This window comes from Trametes versicolor (assembly GCF_000271585.1).
Source record: "Trametes versicolor FP-101664 SS1 unplaced genomic scaffold TRAVEscaffold_5, whole genome shotgun sequence".
Lineage (NCBI taxonomy): Eukaryota > Fungi > Basidiomycota > Agaricomycetes > Polyporales > Polyporaceae > Trametes > Trametes versicolor.
Window position 1 is genome coordinate 992627 of NW_007360325.1, and position 26297 is coordinate 1018923.

At 57.6% G+C, this 26297-nt stretch overlaps 4 protein-coding genes across 4 annotated transcripts; 2 read left to right on the forward strand and 2 right to left on the reverse strand.

Annotated features, from left to right (window-relative positions):
• Positions 1–501: 501 nt before the first annotated feature.
• Positions 502–1920, forward strand: TRAVEDRAFT_46654 (endo-1,5-alpha-L-arabinosidase; the record flags this gene model as incomplete). Its single annotated transcript, XM_008039189.1, has 8 exons — positions 502–731; positions 790–842; positions 900–1142; positions 1207–1217; positions 1275–1425; positions 1475–1530; positions 1587–1838; positions 1894–1920. 8 exons carry the CDS (start codon positions 502–504, stop codon positions 1918–1920), a joined length of 1023 nt encoding a protein of 340 aa, XP_008037380.1.
• A 696-nt stretch (positions 1921–2616) lies between these two features.
• TRAVEDRAFT_88282 (HET-domain-containing protein) lies at positions 2617–3735 on the reverse strand (the record flags this gene model as incomplete). Its single annotated transcript, XM_008039543.1, has 2 exons — positions 2617–3260; positions 3366–3735. Coding segments are annotated over 2 exons (1014 nt in total), but the record flags the coding sequence as incomplete, so codon positions are not given.
• Positions 3736–4953: 1218 nt separating this feature from the next.
• Positions 4954–7621, reverse strand: TRAVEDRAFT_28558 (carbohydrate-binding module family 12 protein). Its single transcript, XM_008039036.1, has 12 exons — positions 7536–7621; positions 7439–7476; positions 7269–7386; positions 7093–7211; positions 6951–7034; positions 6683–6877; positions 6614–6623; positions 6494–6561; positions 6197–6433; positions 5560–6145; positions 5034–5502; positions 4954–4975 (listed from the first exon to the last, which is right to left on the reverse strand). The coding sequence occupies exons 1-10, from the start codon at positions 7594–7596 to the stop codon at positions 6119–6121; spliced, it is 957 nt and encodes a 318-aa protein (XP_008037227.1). The 5' UTR covers positions 7597–7621; the 3' UTR covers positions 4954–4975; positions 5034–5502; positions 5560–6118.
• Positions 7622–8408: 787 nt separating this feature from the next.
• Positions 8409–24792, forward strand: TRAVEDRAFT_71451 (midasin; the record flags this gene model as incomplete). Its single annotated transcript, XM_008039544.1, has 19 exons — positions 8409–8707; positions 8981–9484; positions 9535–11103; positions 11157–11351; positions 11413–13843; positions 13896–13964; positions 14015–16423; positions 16478–16744; positions 16798–17128; positions 17178–17281; positions 17334–17453; positions 17505–17607; positions 17655–17728; positions 17780–17838; positions 17888–18032; positions 18084–21001; positions 21056–21387; positions 21444–23100; positions 23156–24792. The coding sequence occupies 19 exons, from the start codon at positions 8409–8411 to the stop codon at positions 24714–24716; spliced, it is 15147 nt and encodes a 5048-aa protein (XP_008037735.1). The 3' UTR covers positions 24717–24792.
• Between the last annotated feature and the right edge of the window lie 1505 nt (positions 24793–26297).

The following is a 26297-nucleotide window of genomic DNA, read 5'->3' on the forward strand; positions in this document are numbered from 1 at the left end:
CCACCTATCACAGCAGGTGCACCCTGCGATGCTTCGCCCTTCTTCATTTTCATGTGCGTTGGAGTATTTTCGTCATGCCCGGCCATACACCTCCGAAAATGACGTCGTTGCCTGCGCCGGCACATCCAACAAGCATCGTGCATCGTGCATTCCGCATCACGCAGCTCGTACACCGCATGGAGGCGCGCATCTCGAAGCTTGCGAACCCAAAACTGCCATTTTCCTCCGACCGATGTCCCGCCGCACCGCAATGTGACGGGTCCGAAGGGGTCGCGGTGGGTGCCCTGTGAGCCAAGGACGATCAGGTGCACCGCTCATGCGCCCATGGGCCCGGCTAAGCGTGCACTGTACCGGCATATGGATTACGGTGGTGCGTGATCGTCAGTCTTGCATAGTATGCTGTGCCCGTTGACATCTGGCCAGTCTCATAGCTTAATTGCCCGCGTGCATATATACAGGACGAGTGCTACCCCAGAGAATCCCACAGCACCCTTCTACAAGATGACGCTCCTCATCACTACTTTGTACACGCTCTGTGCTGCTTTGGCAACGCTGTCGTTGAGCAGCGTCGCTTCACCGCTCGCCACCACCTTTCCGGACCCTTTGGCACTGTCAGGTGCCCACGTCTACGTGCATGACCCCAGCCTTATTCAGCGTGAGAGTGATGGAAAGTACTTCCTGTTCACCTCGCATGACAAAGCCGGGATCATCACCGCCGATAATCTCGCGGGGTAAGTGTCCATACTCGTTGTTTCCTGTTCATAGGAAGGCACGCTTATGCTTTGACAGCCCTTGGACGGAAATAGGCTCCGTCTTGCCCGACGGTTCGGCTATCAACCTCCGTACGTTGCACCCACCCTGGTATACACGCCTCATTGACCAGACATGTCCCGATGTAGCCGGGAACAACGACATCTGGGCGCCGGATGTGTCTTTCCACAACGGTGTGTACTACGCGTACTATGCCGTGTCCGTATCGGGCTCGATGGACTCCGGCATCGGCCTTGCGACATCTATCTCCATGGACCCCGGTACCTGGACGGACCAGGGTCAGGTGTTCGCCACGAAGACCGGCGATCCGTATAACGCGATCGACCCAACTCTCACCATTGACGAGAATGGAACACCTCTGCTGACATGGGGTATGTTATGGGATGCGTAAGCTTGCAGTCAATCTTGCTAACATCACCCGCTCCCCACCACTAGGGTCCTACTGGGTAAGTTTGCCTAGTCCTCGGGGCACGCCGAACTGGGACTCAAATGTCTGCACATAGGGCGACATCTATCAGTTCAGCTTAGGGAACGACTTCAAGACGGTGGCGACTGACCCGGTGCAGGTGGCGCACAACTCCACGGCGCCCAGCCCCGTGGAAGGCTCCTTCGTATGGAAGAACGGAGACTTCTTCTATCTGTTCACTAGCAGCGGTAGGTTCTCCTTACTCACAACACGCATATTGATGCTCACTTCACCTAGGGCAATGCTGCTCGTTCGACCCTAACAATCTGCCTCCTGCTGGCAACGAATACAAGGTACATGCTCGATGCGACTCGTGTCGTTGAACCCCTCTCACTGTACTCATACACAGGTCTTTGTGGGAAGGTCCGCATCCGCGCATGGCCCCTTCGTCGATCAGGCGGGCGTTGACATGCGCAACAACGGCGGCACCCTCGTGCTCGCCTCGCATGGCGACGTCTTCGCCCCCGGCGGAGAGGGCATCTTCACGGACTCGAAGAGCGGCAAAGACATCTTCGTCTATCACTATCTACACTCGCAGGGCTCGATCGCATACGTGGAAGCAAACTCGAGCCTTGGTTTGAACGCTATCGACTGGACCTCGGTGAGTGCTTTTGTGGTCATGTGGCTTAATTCCGACGTGAACTAACTCTTGCCAGGGTTGGCCTGTTTTGACAAGCATCTGAGTAAACGTGTCGTTCTGTTGTCATCAGAATCGACTACTGAAGCTGTACCAGTAGTTGTACAATACCGGCATGCATGCGCTATGGATGGACTAACTATCGACCTACACTACACTGTATCGAATTTATTCAACGCTAAGCTCGTGAAGTTGGATCAGTTCGACGGCGTTGGTCTTTCGATGTCAGTGCTAGGATTGTCCTGGTCAGCCGCGCTGAGTATATGTACAATTAGACTGAAAGACACGCACCGTGTGCTCAGACTAGCTCGATATCTACTGGTGGATACTCGCCCTCCTTAAGAGCCCGAGCTAGCTCCTTGTGCGCATTTTCGTCCAAGTCCCCGTCCAGTATGCCCCGAGACTCGAACGTGAATGAGAAATACCCAAGTCTGCGGTAGGTGACCGCCCCATAATCCGACTTAGACTCCACGCTGGTAGGCCTAGCTAGAGCAACGACAAGGCCCTCCATCCACTGTTTGTAGCCAGGTGCACCTCGGGGTAAAATCGGAACGGCCCATGCTCTTTCAATCTCTGCATCGACATCGCAGTCAATGAACGCGATACCGGAGAGCTCCGAATCCACTCCGACTCCCTCGTTACTCCCAGAGCCCAGTGGTTGTCGATCAGGTTGCAGCAGGATATCATGCCGGCTTCCGGGGCCTCTGCCCGCCCGGTGTACCCGACATCGCAAGAGCGGGGCCCGCAAAATGAGAGACCCTCCCGTCACCCGTCCGAACGGAAGTGCAGCGTCTTCGAGAGAGACTTCGCACCGAACCACCTTGGCGAACACGTCCTCATCCAAAATCATCATCTCCCCGGGACCCCCCGCGCGCCACGAAAGCTCGCCCTCTACTGCCGCCCATGACCAAGAGGGGGCACGATATGTCGCTGGGCGATAGAGGTGTTCGCCTTGGGCCGCACACCAGAGTAGATCCAAGAGGAGCGAGTCGCGCCACACGCCGGCGAGGTAGTCCGAGCGCAGGACACGGTGAAATTGCTCCGCGACTGCACCGCACGCGACCAGCTTGTCGGAGGGGAGACTAGTCGTGCGGCGGCTGTAGTCCCCCAGAACACCCAGCCATTCCCCGTGCACATCGTCCCACTCCGCGGAGCCATGCTCGGCGGGAGGGGGTTCCGGGAGGAAGAGCGTGCTCGGGATCCGCCACTCGTCGACCGTATCGCGGAGCGAGTTGCCGACGTTCTGCGTGGTGGTCAGACACCTGAACTGCAGCGTCTTTGAAGTGAATATGAGCGAGCGTGGGGACATGAGGTACTCTTGCATGCACCAGCCCCGCGTGCTGATGGGCTCCAGGTCGTCAGAGCCCCGATTCGGCCAGAGGGCCCCTGCGAAATGCGAGATCTGTCGAGTGGCGATGCAGATTTCACCTACTTGTCGTGTCGCAACAGCATTCCCCGAGAACTCCGTAGACGCGGAAGAGCTCGAAGGACAGACAAAGGGGAGAATGAGGTCTGCGCTCGAAAACGGTTCGTTGAAGTTCACCTGCGGTGGAGGCGAACGATCCTGGAGGAAGCCCTCGCCGATCCTCTTTGCGCTGGCGGCGATAATAGTCAGATGCGCGTAGCGGTAGATGTAGTGCATGCGCGCCAACTCGCGCCGTTTGTCCTGGTCAGAGTCTTGGATAATGCACAGGCTGTCGATCCAAAGCCACCGGAACCCGAGCGCATTTGTGACATAGATAGCATCGCGGATGGTCTGGGGAATAAGGGTGGGGTCAATTCCGCCTTCGTACGTGGTTATGTTGGATAACGTGGTTTTGTGCGCTTGGTCGCCGCCCCAGACATAACTCAGGGTGAGATATCGACCGCGCTGCCCGTTCATCGAGACTAGACGAGGATGACTGAGGTCGTTACAGTCGATGGCGCGTGTAGGGAGCAATGGGTCAGGAGAGACAGAGAGTTTGACACAGTGCTCGTGCCCATGAACACATTCGTCGATACACTCCTTTGCAAGTGTTAAGGCACGAGGAGACCCCACGTCTAGGATTGGACTACGTTGGATGATGTGGGGTGATGCGGGGTCGTCTAGTGCAAATTATGGGCCCTTAGCTTCACAGTTGTCTGATACGGCTAAGATGTACTGTGCTAACCTACCTGGAGTTGTGTGCACAAGTCCTGCAAAGACATTGCGGTCGTTGATAGACACATATACGCTTTGGCTATTGTTTGGACTGCAATCAACGTCCTGCTCCGCGGAGCCTCGTATTGTGATTTTGAAAGAATCGCTCAACGAGGCAGGATCATACGTGAATCCTGGATGTACTGCAATCAAAAATCGGCACCACACGCAACCAGAAAAGGCGCGTAATTTCAACGCTGCCAAGGAGGTCGAGTACGAGAATGAGCTGGGCCACCGTCTGTACAGAGTCTGAGAGTCTTCCCGCCGGGACAGCTTGCAGGGAATTCCAAGGTGGATTGCGAAGGGACCTTGCCAACAGTCTTGACAAATGGTCGAAGGAGTTGGTGGAAGGCTGCCCTCATTAGCGGCAGGTAGTGGGGAATTGGCCTCCATGGCCGCATGTGGAATGAGGAATGACTCGGAGGAGTAGTAGTCTGGTGGCGTGTCACTATAGGGCAGGTGCGTGAGCGCTGATTGAACCAGCCTTGAAATCACTCTAGTTACGTTAGTCTCCGCGTAATCCCTCTTAGGCTCATACACAACAATGGCGTCAGAAATCGTGGATGTTTGCGTTGTAGGATTTGGTGGTAAGCTCTCTTTTTACCTTCGATGGCTTCAGGCTGAGATGATCATAAATTGAATGTGGTCCGTATAGCGATCGGAGCGCTTTACGCGTACGCCCTGCATAAATCGGGAAAAGCCCGAGTAACCGCGGTGTGTCGGTCAGTGCTTCAAGAATATCATGACTTGGCTGTGTGGGCTGACGCTGCGTAAGATAGCTCGAACTATGACACTCTTCAAGGTGTGCCTCGTCGCCCGTCAGAATTCTCCGGTACACAACTAATCTTTACTCATCCAGACCACGGTCTAGACATCGTCTCAGATAGATTTGGTACCCACCCTCAATGGAAGCCACATCGAGGTATTGCAGATCAAAGCCATGGGTGTTGTAAATTCTCTGACGTAGTACCCGGATGCAGTGGTCCGTACGGTCAAAGAGGCAGCCGACCGACATTACTCCTACATTATCTGCGCCTTCAAGTGCGTCCCGGAGATCACCACCACTCCGGCACTCCTATCTCCACTCTTGGCTCAGCTCTCCGCTTCTCCGCCGGCCCAGCCCACGACATTCGTGCTGCTCCAGAACGGCATCGGCATCGAAGACGACCTGCAGGCCGCGCTTGCGAAGATCGACGCCCCGTCTGTGGTCATATCGGGGTGCTGCTGGGTGGACACCACTGCCCTCGACGGAGGCAGGCGAATCGAGCAGCACGGAAATCCGGAGAGACTCGTGCTCGGCTACCATCGCCCACACGGGGACTCTCCCAACCATGATGAGCAGATGGGCAGGCGCTCGCTTGACACCCTCTGTGGCCTCTTCCAGGCTGCTGGGGGAAATGCTGAAGCAGTCTCGGACATTGACATCGCACGATGGCGCAAGGTCCTCTGGTGCGTCCATTAGGCCACCCCACGCGTGCGTGGTGCTGATCATGAACTCTGGGACAGGAACGCATCGTTCTCCACCCTCTGCACGCTGACGCGCGCCCACGTTGGAGACGTCCTTGCGCTCGAGACCTCGCGCGCGGCGCTCAAGGACATCATGACCGAGGTGCTCACGGTCGCGCGCGCATCCCTCCCGCCTTCCAAGGAAGCAGACGATGTCCTCAACGATAACGTGGTCAATGAAGTCATCGAACATGAGGACCCCAAGTCTGTGTTCCGCCCCTCGATGCTGGTTGATCTGGACTATGGACGTCCGATGGAGGTCGAGGCGATCGTGGGAGGGGTCCTTCGGCGGGCGAAAGCCAAGAACGTACCGACGCCCAAGCTCGATCTCATCTATGCAGGGCTTTCGGTCATCCAGAGCAAGCTCATCAACAACCGGTCGTGATGTCCGCGGAAGGTGAGAATGGCCGGGCAGGAACGGACAGGGATAGGATTACACAGCATCAATCAAGAGGCGTTCGAGACGATGTACATTGACTTATTTCAGTGATAGCAGATGACGAAAACTTCCTACAGAGCACGACTTCTATTCTTACACGGTTGAGGCCACCACGCGCGCCTAAGCGTAGCAGAGGACACGGTACTCCTGCAGCGAGGTCTCAGCAAAGTTCACAAACGTTACTTGCGCATGACGTACCTTCTCCTCCTTCTCGGTGTTCGCGTAAGGAACGAAGGCGCCGTCGAGCCGGACGCTGCACTTCCCGGGCACGATGGCGCCGTGGTGGTGGGCCTGGGCGATGAACAGCGGAGTGCCATCTGCCTCGCGGCCACCTTCGACAGGGCGTGCGCCGAGGCGGTCGAGATCGACGCGGCCGCGCGTGTCGACCCAGCGGAGGGCACGCATGTCGCCTACGAGCACCTCAAACTTCGGCAGCTGGTGCGGCACACAAGACATTAGTACCCCAGGACATAGCCGGATCAAGCGACACCTCACATGAATCTCCTTGTGGCCGTAGCCAATGACGCCGCCCTTCTGGAAGATGTGGGACGCCTTGCCAATCTCTGGAGATGTGATCAGATAGTGAAGGGTGCGTGCGCATGTGTCGTAACTTACGGAGACTGCCCTGATCACGGAAGACTGGGGTCAGCGGCAAAGTTCGCAGTTACAAGAGTGCCGGCTCACATCGTGGAAACCGCGGCAGATGTAGTGCGGCTGGCCGTGCTCCTCTCCGCCGACGATGGCGATGTTGGTCGGGATGTTCTTGCCGTCGACGAGGATCCAGGTAGCAGGACCGCGGGGCCCACGCTCATAGTAATCGCGGGTGCGCTGCTCAGCCTCGTGAACCCAGTTCTGAAGGGCCCACACATTCGCCTTTTTCTGTACGCCGCACAAGAAGCGTCAGCAAGAGCTGCCAAGATGGGATAAAGTTGGGCACGGCACCACGACGCACCTCATCATCGCTCTTCTCATGTTCTTTGTATGCAAAGTATCCCGCGCCGAGCAGGCCAAGCCCGGCAAGAAGACCGCCGCCGACCTGACGTGCAGTGATGAGCACAAACGCCACCCGGAGCATGTGCGCGCCGTGTGCGCACCTCGATCTGCTTCTTGCGCTCGTCGCTGAGGCCGTCCCAGCCGGTCTTGCGCTCCTCCTCGTGGATGGGCACCTGCGACTGCGGCATCGGGTCGTAGTGCGGCTTCTCTGGGGCGCAGGCTGGACAAATATGTCATCATCAAGGCAATTGACATTACAGCGGTCGGGACGACATACGCTGCTGAGGAGGCTGCTGGTATCCGGGGTTGTAGCTACCTTCCTGGTGGTGCTCGTGGTGCTCTTCCTCGGGGAGGCGGCCCCAGAGAGCGGGGGTCGCGGGGGGCTCCCATCCAGACTGCATGGCGGTAAGTACAGATCATGGTAGCAAGTGGTCTCGCAGCGCGTACCTGCGACTGGTGAGCCTGGATGATTTTGTACTTGTGCCCTAGAAAGATTGAGGTATATAAGCTGGTATGTTATGCTGAATGGCGTGACGGTATTCACCTTCGTATTCGACGACGGAGCCAAGGTCGTACCAGGTGCCGGGTTCCCACATGTAAACCATGGTTGCTAGTGAGGTGAAGGTGTGTCTGAAGGTAAGCGCAGGAGACGAAGGTCTTATATACTGCGGTGGCTCTTGAAGGAATGCCGTGCAGCCGCCGAGTACCGCCATAGTGGCTGGGGTCGCCCGGCGGTGATGATCTGATTATGCTGAATAGGCAGCACACGTGTGGAGTTGTCGAGCTGCCGAGATGACTTCGAAACGTTGTTCACCTCTTCTTCGCCTGCTCTGATCTTCATGGCTCATAATGGCTCGGGGGATAGATGGAGAGAGTACGGGATTTGGTACGGCGGTGTGCTTGCACCAAAGCGAAGACTCGTACCGGTCCTCTGATGGTCCCCTGACCACAGCGTTCAACTATCTCCGGTGAAATGGAATCATAAAGACCCGAAGACTGGATCCTTAGCTCGTCAGTGCAATGCGTTCCTACCTCTTTCGTTTGCCTCTATACCACGCACTGGTACTGTAAGGATGATGATAGCGATGACGGCGCTATATAGCACCATTCCATTACCTATGAGAGATTCTGACCAGGTATAAGGAGATATGGTGGGGACCAAGAGAGACAGCTGCAGATACTCGGTAGCCGCAGAAACTCTTGTGCAAAGGTTCCCCGTGGGAATGTCGGACTTCTAATTGTACCCGGATCGGTTGCGGGCCGGGGGAGGTGAGTATAATGTCCTAATGCGGATAGACGGCGCGTAATGCGACTTTCAAGTTTTTGAGGATGTCCACCTCCTCACCTTGCACGTTCTCCCTCTACACTCGGGTCGACTGAGCAGCACTCCTGGTTGCTGCAGTACCCTCGGCTCATCATGGAGGACTCTTCCTTCATGGACCCCCTTCGTCTGGACCTCAACAGGCAGACCTCAAAATTGCTCGAGCAGCTCCCTCTCGAATACTCTGCTGCACTCAAAAATGCTTCGTCTCGCGCCGCTTTGCTTGATTTGCTCTCTGCTCTCCTTCTGATGCCGCAATACACTATGACCGTTGCAACGCTGTATAGACCTATCTTGGTGGACCTTTGTGCGAGATGGTTGCATCAGGACACAGACGGCCTGCTCAAGTTTGAAGCACTTTGTCTGCTCCTGGAGGTTCACTCGGAGCTTTACCCGTACGTGCTCATGATGACCTCTACCTTGTGCCAAACGCTCGGCTCCTGCTACCTTTCCCTACCCGTCGTGGTGGCGGAGCGTCGAGGACGTATTGTCAGGAACGTCCCTCCGTCTACCGCTGCGCCTACAAAAAGTCTCTTGTAGTCAGAAGGGGAAACGCGCATATGTCCTAGACGCTTATGCGGCTGCTATAGTGGGCTGTGGACACCGAGCGTTCATGCGCAAGACCGGTCCTCCATCGAAGTAAAATCTTATTGACGAGGTTTGAATAGAATCTTGTCCGCTCTCCTTCAAACTCCCGAGCTCAAGCATGGCCCCTTGAAACCGATGCTATCGCGATCGGTAGTGGACGCGGCCGATTTGCAGCCACTACAGCGCGTCTTGCTCGCGTACTATCGGCTTCTTCAAGCCAACCGGACGCTTCCCCGCACTCCTGGTTGGCCTCTCGCGCCCCTTGCGCAGCTCATTTCGACGCCGCACCCCGACAAGGGCGTAGTATCGCTAGCAATCAGGTGTTATGCCTTACATGCCGGCATGATGGAAGGCGAGCGCGTAAAGCTCGAGCAGAAGGCGGTCGGTGACGTCAAGGACGTTGACTGTCCTATGCAGTTCGGTGTGAACCTAGACGGGTCAGTGCGTATAATAGACGGATGGGTTCTCCCCATCCTCGAGGGAGAACGTGTCTCGCGTGCGAGGGATGCGCTCGCAGACGTTCAGGACTACTACTCGAACGACCAGAACAACTCCATAGAGCCTATTCATCCGGCTGAGCTGAGGTACGTACTCTCTGCTGCCTCGGATAGCTGTCGCTTAACAATTCCATTAGCTCTCTGGTCGTCAATATCCACGGTGTTCTGATGCTCCGTTCATCTTTGCCCCGTGATATTCCATCACACCTCATCGACACACCCACGACAGTGCAGGCATTACGCCAGATTGCGCTACACGTTTCCGACAAGCTGCCGGTGCTACTTACGTCGGCCCCTTCAGCGGGGAAGGCTCTACTTATTTCTCATCTGGCACAACTTCTTCACCCCGACGCCCGCAATCACATCGTCACTATACACCTTGCGGACACGTCTCTCGACCCGAGATCCTTGTTGGGCTCGTATGTGTCATCTCCCACGCGACCCGGAACATTTGAGTGGAAGGAGGGCGTACTCGTCCGCGCTATGCGCGAAGGGAAGTGGGTAGTATTCGAAGACATCGACCGCGCCACGATGGAGGTATTAGGCATTCTCAAACCCCTCGTTGAATCGCTTGGTGCAGACAAGTGGATCGGCGGAGCTGCACGGCTGGAAGTGCCGAGCCGCGGAACGGTGGAGGCGAAGGACACCTTCGCCATATTCGCGACGCGCTCCATGCAGCCCTCGCGCACGGGAGCCTTCCCTAGCCCTACCTTCTATGGCGCCCACAAGTTCTACGAGGTTGTTGTCAGTTCGCCCACTGGACACGACCTTCGGACGATCATCGACACCAAGTTTCCCCAGCTCTCTGGAATGCCGGCGCAGGGTCTCATCAACCTTTGGGAAGGCGTCCGATCTTTGGGGAGTCCAGCGTCCACCCGCGACGTTGGTCTCCGTGAGCTGGAGAGGCTTTGCATCCGAGTCAGCGGAGTGCTACCAGCTAGCTACCAGCAGATGGACGTTGACGTGGATCCCGCTCATCAAGCAGACTTGTCGCAGCTGTTCCCCAACCCCACTGTACGCGAGGACATCTTCCTGGAAGCCCGCGACGTCTTCTTTGGTGCCGGTGCCACCACAGCCGCCGGGCGCGCTCACCTTACAACGGTCGCGCAACTGGTGGCTACCCATCTTGGTCTCTCCAACGAGCGGAAGGACTGGATCATGCACAACCGAACTCCGGAGTTCGAGGTGGACAAGGACGTAAACGGACGCATCACTGCCGTGAGTGCAGGCAGGACGCGGCTTCCCGCGCGCACAGCGAAGGTCGAGATCGCGCCTCCAGTAACGCGCCCGTTCGCCATGCACAGACCCGCGATGTCTTTGATGGCCCGGATCGCCACCGCCGTCTCGCTCGCGGAGCCCATCCTGCTCACGGGCGAGACCGGTACGGGAAAGACGAGCGTCGTGACGCACCTCGCGTCGCTCCTTCGGCGTCCACTCATCTCGCTCAACCTGTCGAACCAGACCGAGTCTTCGGATATCCTCGGCGGGTTCAAGCCCGTAGACGCGCGCATTCCGGGCGCGGAGCTCCAGCAGCGGTTCTTGGACTTGTTCGGCGGGACGTTCAGCCGGAAGAAGAACGCGCATTTCGAGGAGTCTGTGAGGAAGGCGGTGCAGGAGCGCAAGTGGCGCCGTGCCGCTGGGCTGTGGCAGGAGGCGACGAAGATGGCGAGGGGCCGTATTCAGGCCAAGCAAGCTGAAGAAGACGCGTACGTTCTGTCACTTTCTGACTTACATGCAACGTACTCATTGATATCTACAGGAAGGAGCTCGAAGGGAGTATCTCACGCAAGCGGAGAAAGGTCGAGGGACTGGGTTTGAAGGTGTCGCAAGAGGCGTGGGAGGCGTTTGAACGCGACGTTCAGACGTTCGAGGTGCAGCACGTGCATGGCAAGGGCAAGTTCGCGTTCGCTTTCGTCGAAGGACCATTGGTAAAGGCTTTGCGCAACGGGGACTGGTAAGCTACCAATTACAGCGCTCACCTAGGGCGGATCAAGCTGACTTATAACCTCGCTCAGGATACTACTCGATGAGGTGAACCTGGCTACTCCCGAAACTTTGGAGTCCATCTCGGGTCTTCTCCACGGGCCAACTGCCTCTATCACATTGACGGAGCAGGGGTCTCTCGAGCCCATCCCTCGCCATCCCGATTTCCGCCTGTTCGCTTGCATGAATCCTGCGACCGACGTCGGCAAGAAGGACCTCCCTCCAAATATCCGCTCACGGTTCACGGAGATCGACGTCCCTCCCCCAGACGCTGACCGGGAAACGCTGCTCACGATCGTCGCGCAGTACATTGGCGCGAGTGCCGTCGGCGACAAGGGCGCGATCATGGACATCGCGGAGTTCTACACCGCGGTGAAGCGGCTTGCGGACGAGCGTCAGATTGCAGACGGCGCCAACCACCGCCCGCACTTCAGCATGCGTACCCTCGCCCGTGCTCTGACTTTTGCTGCGGACATGGCACCCGCGTACTCGCTGCGGAGGGCGTTGTGGGAGGGCTGTCTTATGGCTTTCACGATGGTCTTGGATGGCCCCAGCGCGACTGCAGTGACCGCGTTGGCTCAGAAGCATATCCTTGCCGGTGTCCGGAATCCTCGTTCGCTCTTGGCTAGGCAACCCATTCCTCCCGGTGATACAGCTGCTTTCATCAAGTTCGGGCCTTTCTACCTCGAGAGAGGACCCTGGCCCGAGGACCCTGCGGAGGACTACATCATGACACCCTCTGTTGAGACGAAGCTCATTGACCTCGCCCGCATCATCGCTGCGAAACGATTCCCTGTCTTGATCGAAGGTCCTACATCGAGTGGCAAGACGAGCTCTATCGAGTACCTCGCCAAACGGACCGGTCATAGGTTCGTGCGGATCAACAACCACGAGCACACCGACATCCAGGAGTACATCGGGACGTACGTGTCCGATCCGATCACCGGGAAGCTTGTCTTCAAAGAAGGCCTCCTTGTGCGGGCGCTGCGTCAGGGTGATTGGATCGTGCTAGACGAGCTGAACCTCGCGCCGACGGACGTTCTCGAAGCTCTGAACCGGCTCCTCGACGACAACCGGGAGCTCGTCATTCCAGAAACGCAGGAGGTCGTACGCCCCCATCCTCACTTCATGCTCTTTGCCACCCAGAACCCTCCCGGTCTCTACGCTGGTCGCAAGGTTCTCTCTCGGGCTTTCCGGAACCGTTTCCTCGAGGTTCACTTCGAGGATGTACCGCAGGCTGAGCTGGAGACGATCTTGTGCCAGCGCTGTCGTATCGCTCCCTCGTATGGCCAGCGCATCGTCGCTGTCTTCCGCGAGCTGCAGAAACGCCGGCAGTCTGGCAGAGTCTTCGAGAGCAAACAAGGCTTTGCTACCCTGCGCGATCTGTTCCGGTGGGCGGGCCGCGATGCGATGAGCTACGACGAACTGGCAGCGAATGGCTACATGCTGCTCGCTGAACGGGCGCGCCGCGACGACGACAAGGTTGTGGTCAAGGAGGTCATCGAGTCCATCATGAAGGTCCGCATCGACGAGTCAGCTCTGTATGACATGCGGAATCCTAGCTTCGACGCTGCCGCCTTCTTGGGATGCCCCCTTCCGTCGTCTTCGCAGGTTGTCTGGACCTCGGCTATGCAACGCCTATTCGTACTCGTCGCACGTGCCCTCCGGTTCAACGAGCCTGTTCTGCTCGTTGGAGAGACCGGCTGCGGGAAGACGTCCGTCTGCCAGCTATATGCGGAGGTCCTCGATCGCACCCTTCGTTCAGTAAACTGTCACCAGAACACCGAGACCGCGGACCTCATCGGAGGGTTGCGCCCCATCCGGAACAAGGCGGTCATCGAGGCTGAGGCAATCCGGGAGGCGGTCACCGCGGTCTCGCAGTTTGGTACCACTGTTGCTGCAGAGGATGCGGCGGCTGTTACGGCAGCTATTGACAGTCTGTTCAAGGCGGGGGCTGTCCCGGCGTCGCAAGAAGGCGCTCTGCGGGACCTGCGTGCACGTTTGCAGCGCCTGTCCGCCATGTTCGAGTGGCGCGACGGTCCCCTCGTGGAAGCAATGCGTCAGGGCGACGTCTTCCTCTTGGACGAGATCTCTCTAGCAGACGACTCTGTGCTCGAGCGTCTTAACAGTGTTCTCGAGACTGGCCGCACCATCGTCCTCGCGGAGCGCGGCGGTGACGACGAGGAGATCCCCGCGATCAAGGCAGCGGACAGCTTCAAGTTCGTGGCCACCATGAACCCGGGTGGTGACTACGGCAAGAAGGAACTTTCGCCTGCTCTGCGCAACCGCTTCACGGAAATCTGGGTCCCTGCGATCACCGATCGTCGAGATCTCGAGTGTATCGTCGACGCACTGTGGCAGCACGAGGAGCTGAGGGGCTACACAAAGCCTCTCCTCGATTTCGTGGAGTGGCTTTGCTCAGCTGTTGGGGACCGCGCCTTCGCCAATCTGCGCGATATCCTAGTAAGTAGCGCGCTCTACAGTCTGATCGATGTATTCTAACGGTGCGGCTCAGGCGTGGGTGTCCTTCTCGAACGCGGCGGTCTCTCGCAACGCCGGCAGCCTATCTCCCAACGCAGTCTTCGTGAGTGGATATCATTTCAAACAGCTACACCCAATACTAACAAGACCTAGCATCATGCCGCGGAGATGACCTTCTTGGATGGCCTTGGATCTATGCCCCAATTAGCGTCATATTCGAAGGAAGCCCTTGCACGCTTCAAGTCGGAAGCGTCTGCCATAGTGCATTCTCTCGTGCCGCTTCCCTCCAGCTCCAACGACCCCCAGGTCCTCTCTTACGACCCTACAGGCATTCGGTTCGGAACCTTCTCGATCCCTTCTGGACCCTTGGAGCCTACCTCGCATAGCTTCAGTCTTGAGGCGCCGACAACGCGCGATAACGTTATGCGGGTCGTACGGGCGTGCCAGCTGCCGAAGCCCATCATGCTGGAGGGCAGTCCTGGCGTTGGGAAGACAAGTCTCGTCGCCGCTCTAGCCAACATGTGTGGCCATCATCTGTGCCGTATCAACCTCTCCGACCAAACCGATCTTGTTGATCTGTTCGGCTCGGACCTGCCAGTCGAGGGAGGCGAACCAGGACAGTTCTCATGGAAGGACGCGGAGTTCTTGCGCGCCCTGCAGGAGGGCCACTGGGTTCTCTTAGACGAGATGAACCTGGCACCACAATCTGTTTTGGAGGGGCTGAACGCCGTCCTCGACCACCGTGGCACGGTCTACATCCCGGAGCTCGGCCGATCCTTCGTTCGTCACCCGTCCTTCCGCATTTTCGCGGCACAGAATCCCCTTCATCAAGGTGGAGGCCGGAAAGGCTTGCCCAAGTCTTTCCTCAACCGTTTCACCAAGGTCTACGTCCACGAGATGTCATCTGCGGACCTGCTCCTCATCTGTCGGAACCTCTTCCCGAACTATCCTTCCGATCTCCTGGAGAAGATGATCGCATACATGAACGTATTGAATGAGGAGACCATGGTCAAGCGGTCGTTCGCCCGAGAAGGGGCACCTTGGGAGTTCAATCTTCGGGATGTTATCAGGTGGACCACACTGCTATGCGATTCCGATTCGCCCGCGCATCCGTCTCGGTACCTATCTTCGACCATACTCCAGCGATTCAGGACACTGGAGGACCGCGCCCACGCGCGCAAGCTCTTCTCCGACATTTTCTCTGAGCAATACGACGTCGATCGCCCTCCTATCACTATCACCCCGTCCCATCTTCAGGTAGGACACCATCGTTCGAGGCGGACAGGCCGTCTTTCCACCTCCCGCAGCGGGCGTATCCTTCAAGAGTCTCTTCCAGCTCTGGAGTCACTAGGAACTTGTATCTCTCACGGGTGGTTGGCGATCTTGACCGGACCCAAGAATAGCGGCAAGACCACACTCGTAAGGACGATGGCGAACATATTGGGTAGGACGCTCCATGAAGTGCCGGTTAACAACGCCACGGACGCAACCGACATCCTGGGTAGCTTCGAAGAGACCGATCTGGGCTATCACATCGCTGGTGCTGTTCGCGTCGTCCTAGACATCCTCGACGACGTTTCGTGTTCCGATCTCGGACCTCAAGTCCAGCTATTCTCCAACTACGCGACGTTGCTGCAGGATGTATCCCACAAAACGTCCCAAGCAACGCTTCCAGGGATTGTCGACGCCCTTTCTCACGTTCTGGATACCCTCTCCTCTCTTCCAGAGCCGTACGAGAGTCGCTGCCTGGAGGCTCGCACAGAAGTCCAGCAATTCACACAAGGTAGTCATACCGCGGGCCGCCTCGAATGGGTTGACGGGCCTCTAGTCCGTGCTATCAAGGAGGGCAGCTGGCTACTACTCGATGGCGCCAACCTCTGTAACGCGTCTGTCTTGGATCGTCTGAACTCCCTCTGTGAGATGGGTGGATCACTGACGTTGAATGAGCGCGGCGCCGTCAACGGGGAAGTCCAAGTTCTACGACCTCATCCCGACTTCCGCCTCTTCATGTGTGCCGACAGCCAGTATGGAGAACTCTCGAGAGCTATGCGGAACCGTGGAGTCGAGATTGCTCTGACACCTTCTCTCAGCGCGGAAGACCACGGGCGTATCATCGACCATGTTCGCTGCTCTGTCAGGCCCGTCTCTCTGTCCATCGATCACAGGTCCCTGGTCGCTTCGCACTCTCGTGTCCGCCGCGGTCTGTGCGAGCCACCTGCGTCTCCCCTTGGACCTGTTACCTGGCGTTCTGATCGACTGTTGACTGGCGACTCGACGAATGCGCACGCTGCCGATCTAGGAATATCGTGGATGACTGCTTCGGACACGACGTCCTCAAGTCGATCGAGCCTATACTTCATGGCGGCGAACATGATACCGGATGCTCTGACGTACTTGTCCCGGCTTCTCCCCTACTGCAATCGTCCTTCCTCAACGATGCCACCCAACCTTCGCGCTTTCTTGGGCATGATAGAGTGTAGTGACGTATACCGTACTATCGTTCAAATGCGGAAGAATATCAGTCACTCATCCCAAACACCGTGTGATGTGTTACTCGCCCAGGTGAGTGGTGCACATTAAGGTGAGTGGTCGATGATACTCATGTTATATTGTAAGCCGCTCTACGCCGACACAACTCTCGCGTTGTTTTCCGAGCCCAATGGCACTCTCCCGCTGCAATATCTCCGCTTGTTCGCTGCGACGACCTCGGACTATGATAGTCATGCCTATGCTGAGTACCCATCAGTACTCGGTCGTGCTAAGGAATCAGATGAGCTCCGCCCTGAAAAGAAGGCAGCGGTCAGTGCACAGGCATTAGTGCAGACTATCAAGGCGTCGTCAGCCGCCTTCTTGGAACGATCAGATCTCATCTCCGGACCTGCGGTAAGTGTTCTTTATGATTCGATTGCGACTCTACTCAAGTGTTACTGGTTCAGGATGTCGACGCCATGGTGAAAATTGTGGCCTTCGGACGCTACCTACAAGGTGCCGCGCGAGTCGAAGGGACGTTCGATTTTTCCCTGGCTTTCGCGGTCATCGAGTGGATTGAACAAGCCATCAACGCACGCCATCCCACATCGGAAGTCTTTGTTGATGTCTCCCGTGGAGTCACTAGGGCAAAAGAGGTCGTCTCACTCTCAACTGGGATTGGTTTGATCAGCATATGGAGGAGACTGTGGCCTAGACGCGTTGCAACATCGAATGGGGAGCATGTGGCGGAGCTGGAGAGTGCGGATCGTCGTCTATCCGGTGCCGTACTGGACACCAGTGAGTTGATTTTACTCGCAGACGTCGCATTCGTACTTAACCTATCCAGAACGACGGGTACAAACGTTAGATTTGATGTCGCTGTGGACACTCTCCAATGTCCAAGACGGAGACAGGGACAGGCTTCTCGAGCTGACCGCACAGGTAGCGCAGGTAAGTCTCTCTGTCACTTAGCATGCAGAGATGTTCATAGGTCCCTTCACAGCGCCTGTCAGAAGTGAGCGATAGTGCAGAGCCTGTTCCTCCCGAGATGGACCTCCTCCATATCTGCGTGCGGCTACGGGCGCTGTACGCCATATCAATAAACCACACCACATCCAAACCTGTACGATCGCGATTTTCTGACTAGTACCGGATATAACTGATGTCTGTGTAGGTTGTTGACGATCTCCTCGACCTCAGCTGTTCTAGTGTTGCGGTTTCACTGGCGCAACTAGTACCTTACAAACAGTTGTCATGGGCTTCAGATGCTGGCGAAGGTGAGGATATGTGCTATTTCCTCAGATTAATACTGAAGATATGTTAGGTGTCACGCCGCTTTACATGCAACTCCTGAAGGAATGGCTAGGCGATGTCTGGTACGCGTCCTCGACCGCCGAGGTAGGTACCCTAACCAATTTCAAGTATTCTTCACTAACGGGTAAATTCTAGCTGTCGGGGCCGTCTACTTTGTGCCATCCCCTCGAGCTCTCACAAACCGTCCTTTCATGGTGAGTGGCTTCTGTCCCTTCGTTCACACATATACTAAGACACTCCTAGTGATGAGTCGCTCAGACCTCTCAACAAGCTCGCAGAGTATGAACTTTCGTTGTGTCGCCGCCTGACAGTCCTGTCGGGACCCCTCATGGGGAATGTCTCCCGGCTGTCTCAACTATTGAACCTCATGGCACGTACGGCACTTTTGGTAAGCATCGTCGATGGTTTGAGCCGAATCCTGGTGCTGAATGAACTGCAGATCGGGTCATCATTAACACTCGGTAATAGCATCGCGGCGGACCCATGGCAGCACACCAACTACGATATCTCGGTGGCTAACGTCGTCGCGGTGCTTGACACCATGGAAGACCCGAAGGTCTTGCAAGCTTATCACAAACACTTGCGTGCGCCCCTGCTAGCGCTGGCCGATCCGATGGACACATCGTACCAGGCCTTGGGACATGGTTGGATCGGGCTCTCGAGGTTCCTCCTCGAGCTCTACGTTCCCGATATACCAATCGACCCTGCTGCCATCCAGCAATGCTCCTCTCAGTTCTGGAGCGAGCAGCGATCTCTACTCCAAGGAGAGTTGACTTTGCACAAGGAGTACGAGGGTCGAACAGTTGGAAGACGTGACAACTTGGCGATCAGGTACCTGTCGCAGGAACTGCTTACTGCCGCAGCACGCGTCACTGAGGAAACGGATTCCGGCTCTGGACGGACGGATACGATCAAGCTGCACGCATACTGGACGGAGGTGACACAATTCCTGGGACACGCGGCGTCGCCATCCAAGACCGATGCCATCGTCTTTTCTCTGGAGTCTGGGGAGCCGTCTGCGCTCATGAGAGAGAAGATGATCCAGGACTCAACGGCCGCATTCTCACAACGACTCGACAGCGTCTACCCTGACTTTTCCGACATCAACGGTCCCTTGCAGGTCGCTTTGCTACAGCAGCGACTAGGCCTGCGTCTCATCGCTGACGCGAGCGCCGCATCTCGGGAGGACCAAGAGGCGCATCGTGTCGGGGAGGCGTTGGTCGTCTTCCCCTCTGTGCAAGGTTCCGAGCTGCTTCGACACGATGCACAGTCGTCGACAACCTCGTTCTCGCTTGTGCTGTCCAGGCTGGCCGCTACCGCATCAGACGTCGCATCGGGCGTCGAGCTTCAGTCTTGCTTACCTGAGCTGGAGATGATCTACGAACAGTCTCTTGGTCTGTGGCTTATCGACAAGACGAGAACGGAGGAAGCGGAACGAGAGGCGCAGTCCCTTTACCGGCACAAAACAGAGATCAACGCTCCCGCAACCGAAGCTGAGATCGAGGAACAGGAGTTCTTGGCTCTCTTCCCTGAGTATGAAGATCTTCTGGACCCCGATGCGACTCCTTCCTCCACCCAGCCGCGGCGGAAGTCAAGCGCTCTCGTCGAAGCAGACGCCGTCAAGCGACTCTGCTCCCTTCATCAGTGCCTCTTCGAGTCCGACGCCACTTCTTCAACGCTGCCCTACGCCCTTGCCGGGTACAGAGACATCCGAAGGACTCTTGTACAGGAGCTCCTTGCTGCCCAAGCATCTAGCCTACCAGAGACCCTCGATCTGCTTAGCCGACCCTACCAGATTTCGTTGCTCCTCACTCGATTATCGAAACTGCACAGCGCCCCTTCAACGGTTACGAAGCCTTACAACTTCTACGTCGACTCCAATGTCCTCGAGATCAACAAGGGTCTCGATGTCCTACGCAAGATGGTCGCGCGGCTTGTCGCTCTCATCACAGAGTGGCCAGAGCAGATGGTCCTGCAGCATCTCAAGGCGCGATGCGACGCGATCCTGACCCTCGACATTCTCAGCCCCGTCGCAAAGGTCCTTTCCGCTATCGAGCAGCTGTTGCTTCAAATGGAGGATTGGGAGATGTTCGCGAACAGGGAGAACTCGCTCAGGGCCTATCAGCACGACCTTGCGTCTGTTGTAGTCTCGTGGCGCCGTTTGGAACTGACGTCCTGGCAGGGACTGCTCCGTACGCAGGCCCACGAGTTTGCTGAGGGCGCTTCCGAGTACTGGTTCCGGCTCTACGAGGCAACCATCCGAGGAGTCGCAACGGCGGTCCAGGAGGAAGAAAACGGCGAAACCGGATCCCTCGCGAAGTACTTGGAAGGGCTCGTTCCCCTGCTCGACACCTTCATGAACTCTACCCCTCTTGGCCAATACACGCAACGGCTTCGCTATCTCCAGGCGTTCGAGAACTATTGCGCTCACCACAGCTCGTTCCAGACAGGGCCCCTCTCTCCGGCCTTCCAGCGCGCGCATCGTGTTCTTCGTTTCACTAGAGTGTACTACCTTCAGTTCGTTCCGCGCGTCTCTTCGTCTCTTGCGACTCAGCAAGAAGCGCTGGAGAAGGAGATCCGAGGCTTCATCAAGCTCGCCAGCTGGAAGGACATCAATGTACACGCGCTCAAGCAGAGTGCGCAGAAGACGCATCGGCAGCTCTACAATCGCGTCCGGAAATTTAGGGAGATCCTGCGCCAATCGGTCACATCTCTTTTGGTCCCACCAACGGCGGGCACCGAGGAATCAACATCTGTTTCGCATGCAGAGCCACTGCGTCTCGCGGACGGAGTTCCCGTGCTGCCTCCCTTCTCATACCTCTCTAGTCAACCAGACCACCTCACCAACCTCGAACGGACGTTCCGGAACTACCAATCCGTCGTTCAAGGCCGCGTCAGCTCTCTCATCAGCTCCCTCTCCCCCGTCGACGTTGAGGACATCTCGTCTGAGATTATCACCACGTTGCAGAGCCTAGCTTCTTCCTGTGTTCCTGCCAAGGTCACGGGCGAGCAACGTACCAAAGCTTACAAGGCTCTGCTCGTGCGGAAGAGGAAGGCATGGAGCGACTTGCTCAAGGAGCTCAAGCGCATCGGTCTAGCGACCAACGTCAAGCCGGAGGTTCTCGAACAGCAGGGCAACCCGCGCTGGCTGAGGGAGCAACCGGTCGTCACAGACCTGCGCTCTTCTCTGCCAGCTTTCGACAAGAGCGAGACGTACATGCTCCGTTTGTCCAAGCTCCTCCCCGATCTGCGCGCCTCCCTGGTAGACCACAACCCTGACATCGGGACACGTGAGCTGCAGCGGGGCACGAGCTTGGTGCAATCTGCATTCTCCCTCGCGGTAGAGGTGCGAGCAAGGTATGTTCTTCGTCCACCCTATATTCACCGCAGTGCGCTCATGACTACCCTCAGCTTTGTCGACGCGACAGATCAGTATGTTCAGCTGCAGAACGTTGCGAAGCGCTTGCACATGGTCTCTCAGCACCCTCGTGTCATCGCATCCGGGTCGGACATGCAGATCCGTGCTATCCGTATCAAAGAGGACCTCGGCAGGCTCATCAATGCCCTCGAAGAAACTCACACGTCCTGGAACCAGTACTTGGAGCAGCTCCCGGAAACCGCCGCGCTACCGACCACTGTGCGCGAACTGCAGTCCGCCATTGCGTCCTCCAAAGCGTTGTTCAGCCGCGTAGTAGATGTGCTGGCCAAGCTCAAACTTACCGCCATGCCCATTCTACTTGAAGGTACGTGAATTTATCGTCAGCGTGGGGGTGATCTGACTGATGATACCTATGAACAGACGAGGCCGCCGTACTCGAGCAAGCCCTTGATCACGTACGCACCGTGGAGCAACTACTACGGGGATGGACGGAAGGTCCCAACATCGTCGCGTTGTTCACCAAGCCCGTACTCGAGTGGCTGCAGCAGCGTAAGGCGTTCTCCCACGGACAATTCCAGCAGACCTCGCACAGCACAGCGGCGGACAACACAGGCGTCCTCATCGAACGCCTCCTACTGTGCGCGCAAGGCATTCTCGCGATTCCGCCCCCTCCGCCCAAGGACGAGGAGGACATGGATGAGACGCGGGATCGCTTCCTCCGGGACTACAACCGCCTCATCATGCAGGTCACGCGCGCGCTCAAGCTTGACGACGTCGCGTTCCTCCTCGCCTCTGTAGTCGAGGCCGCGGTCCTCGCGCCCCCAGCGGAGCTCGGCGCACGTCTCGCACGTGTCCTGCCGTTCCTCGATACCTACCTTGAGCTCGCGCGCGTGCAGCTCACGAACCACTGCGCGTGGACGAAGGCGTTGTTCAAGTTCGACTATGTCGTCTGCACGGTGATGCGCACGGTCGCACAGGACGGCTTCTGCAAGCCGCCCGACGCGGACCAAGGGGACGCGAACGAAGGCGCCATGGAGGACGCTGGTGGAGTCGGTCTCGGCGAGGGCTCTGGCAAGGAAAACGTGAGCAAGGAGATCGAAGACGAAAGCCAGGTGGAGGGGCTGCAGAACGAGGCGGGAGAAGACGAAGACGAGGACGTGGAACGCGCGGAAGAAGGGAACGCGCTAGAGATGAGCGAGGACATCGGCGGGAAAATGCAGGACGTGGAGGAATCTGAAGGCGAAGACGAGGAGAAAGAAGACGACGGCGGGGAAAGCGACGAAGAACCGGAGGAACAGCTCGGCGATCTCGACGCCACTGATCCGTCGGCGGTGGACGAGAAGCTGTGGGGTGAGGAGAGTGGCCCAGAGGACGAAAAGCAAGACAGCGGGAAGAATGCGGACGACCACTCGACACAGAAGAAGGAATCCGAGACGGTAGCGAAAGAAGACGAAGGAAATCAGACATCGAAGGAGAAGGAGAAGGAACAGGCGCCCGAGCAGGAGAAAGAGGGGCACGAAGATGAGGGAGAGGAGCTCCCTGAAGACGCAGCGCAAGATGAGGCGATGGATGAGGAAACGCAAGATCAGCAGGACGGGGCACCGCTCGACGACTTCGTGCCGGAAGCGAACACCTTGGACCTTCCCGAGGACTTGGACTTCAGCAAGGACGGCAAGGAACCCGAGTTGGATGAGGACATCGACATGGGCGAGGACGAGGGCGGAGAAGAGGCTGATGGGCCCGAAGAGGAGAAGCCGGGTGAGGGAGTCGACGAAGGCGCAGAAGAAGACGACACCATGGACGTGGAGGACAACCCTCAAGCGGTGCCAGAGGACGTTCCGCAGCCAGAGAACAGCACGGAAGACACCGTGGACGGTGCAACGGCACAACCTGACCTTCATGCGGGAACCGGACAAGATAGCGGCGATGCTGGAGAACAAGCCATGGCAGACGCAAACGAAGGCCAGGGCGGCAAAGGTCCGTCATCGTCGGGTGAGACGGGTGGTCAAGAGGAACTCGACGAGAAGGAGAGCGATGCGCAGGATGCTACTGCACAAGAAGAGCATTCCCAGGAACAGTAAGCACCCAGTCCTCAAAATTGGAAGGGCCTCCACTAACCGACTCTTCATTAGGAATGCTGAGGCTGCCGCTGCTGCATCTGAGGTTATAGAAGAGGGCAAGGACACCACTGGCTCCGCGCGCTCCCGTCAAGGAGCAGCCCTCACGCAAGCCAAGTCTCAACCTATGCAGAGCAACCCGCTTCGGAGTCTTGGAGACGCACTTCGGGAGATCAGCCAGCGCATGGATGAGATCCTGGAGAGCGATGGACCTCAGGAGCAGCCGGACCAACAAATGGACACCACAGGCGCCTCGCAGCTCGAGTACCTCCGCCCCGAAACGGAGCAAATAGCCGACGAGATGCAAGCCCTTGGTCCCGCGCAGCAGGAGGATGTCGCCAAGCTCAACGAGCTCAAGTTCCTTGACGAGGACGCCCAGCCTACGGAAGGTGCCCCTCCCATGGACGAGGACCCCTCAGAGGGCGTTCCGGAATCTTCGTCACATCCTCTTCAATCCGCCCTCCACGCCGAACCCACCTCTCACACTCACGGAGACGACGTCAAAAGCGCGCTCACCCAAGCCGAGATTCGCTCCCAGCAGCCCGCACAACCCGCCGTCGACGCCGTACCGTCCGACGCAGTAGTCCCTACCGAAGACGAAGAGCAGGGGGCCCAACACAAGGTCGAGGCCGCGCTGCGCCAATGGCAGGCCGACGGCCAGCCGTCCGCCCAGTCCGAAGAGATCTGGCGCGCGTACGAGTCGCTCACGCACGACCTCGCGTACGCGCTCTGCGAGCAGCTGCGGCTCATCCTCGAGCCGACGATGGCGACGCGCCTGCGCGGCGACTACCGCACGGGGAAGCGCCTAAACATGAAGAAGATCATCCCGTACATCGCGTCCGAGTTCACGAAGGACAAGATCTGGCTGCGCCGCACGCGCCCGAGCACGCGCGAGTACCAGGTGCTCGTCGCGCTCGACGACTCGCGGTCCATGGCGGAGTCGCACTCCGTGCACCTCGCGCTGCAGACGCTGGCGCTCGTCGCGAAGGCGCTCGGCACGCTCGAGGTTGGAGACGTCGCGCTCGCACGCTTCGGCGAAGGGGTCGACGTTCTACACCCCTTCGACGCGGGGCCGTTCAGCGACCAGGCGGGGGCCCGCGTCATGCGCGCGTTCCGCTTCGACCAGAAGGCGACGCAGGTCCTCTCGCTCCTCGAGACGAGCCTTACGTTGCTCGAGCAGGCACGCGAGCGGCGGGCCACGAGCTCGTCCTCCGCGGCGGACCTGTGGCAGCTCGAGATCATCATCTCCGACGGCATATGCCAGGACCACGAGCGGCTGCGGACCGTGCTCCGGCGCGCGGAGGAGCAGCGGGTGATGGTCGTGTTCATCGTGCTCGACTCGCTGCATGCGAAGGGCGCGGCAGCTGGCGGCGCGGGTGGTGTGGGCGAGAACTCGATCCTATCGATGAACCAGGTGGCGTACAAGATGGTGGACGGGCGGATGGACCTGCAGGTCGAGCGGTACCTCGACACGTTCCCGTTCGAGTACTACGTGGTGTTGCGGAACGTGGAGGCGCTGCCGGACGTGCTCGCGGGCACGCTGAAGCAGTTCTTCGAGCGGGTCGCGGAGGCGTAGTGGTTACGTTGAATACAGTTTGCAAAAGTATGTTCCGAGTATATGTTGTATGTATAATGCATGTTCTTGAATCTTGACCCTCGATCACGACCCTCAACGTGTCTTCAAATTTGGGCTCGTACATATGGCAAATAGGAAGGAAATGGTGTTAGACTTCGGATTTGAAAATCTGGCCAGGGAGCGAGGGCCGCCTGCCAGTGCGCCCTGGCGCATGCGGTACGACTGCAACATCCGTCGGGATTTCTGAAGCTTAGTGTAGGAAACATACGCGAGCCGCCCATGTAGCCCGCGCATCCACCACTCCTCGGTGGGAATTTTTCTTCGGAAGACATCGGCAGCCCGGTGCATCACGCCCTGGGAACCATCGCATTGTAAGTGAACGAGTATGCAGTACACACCCTGTTTAATAGTTTAGAAGCCAATCCCCTACGTATTCACAGTTTGTCCCATGAAGTAGGGTTGTCTCAAGGAATGGCCCATGCCTGCACTGATTCGTTTGCTTCCGTACCACGAAGCTACAAATGTGACAAACAGATTGTCACCTGTTTTACCTCTCGACGACTTGATTCATTGCTTGCTCCAACAAAAGTATATTCCCAGTGTGCGGTACGCGATACATGGATTTGACTGAGATGTCCGACAGCGGAACGAGCCACACGCAGAGCGGAGTCCACCCGAAGGCGAGCGGGCTGCGCGGGTCAAAGGTGCTTCGTGAATCGCTATATCGAGCAATAATAGGTCAGCGCTGTGAGAGGTGTTGCAGCGTCGACCTGCCCTTGGTCCGCGCCAACCCGGAGGAAGTCGCGGACCGGTGCTCGAATGTAAGTAAGTTGGTTCAACTCTGCGGATGGTTTGAGCAGTCATGGAAGAACGCCGGCCACCACACGCTGGCCCTGGTGACTGTGTTCATTCCTGGCCGGGCGCTCGGCCACTCATAGGGAAGACGGTAGGGATGCACAGATATTGATGTTCTGAGGGTGCGGCGCTGCCTCAGATGTCAGCATGCATCTTTAGCAGGATATCGGACGTCGAGAGATGTCAGAACAGCACTGTATACGTATACGATGATCAAGAACTGTGCAGGGCTTGGCAGAAGTGTGAACGAAACAGAAGATGACGGTAGAAAGCAAGAACGTTGCCAGCGCTAGGCGCCTGTATGCTCGCCGGAAGAGATGGGCGCCTGTGATGTGTCCCTCGAACTTCCTTCCACCTCGTGAGGTGTTGTAAACGCCTACTCCAGCAATTCATGAAGCAACGCCGTAAGTACATGCTGATCGAACGTTCTCCTGCACAGGTCCTCCCCTGCGTGCCTTGCAACCACGTCCGGACATCCACCCTGGAGACATGCCGGCGCCGAAGCACCCGTCGACGCCGTAACGCGAACGTTAACAGTACAAGGACGACGCCAAATCCACGCGGTCGCCATCTTCGAAGCATCCGCCATCGCACAGTCTGCGTATCTGCGTATACTAGGGTTCTGTGAGTAAAGCCCGACTAAGTTACACTGTGAGAAAGTCGTGTTATCAACATGGTGTTCGGGAGGGGGTGATTTTGGTGTGTGTAAAAGTGTGATTAATGCGC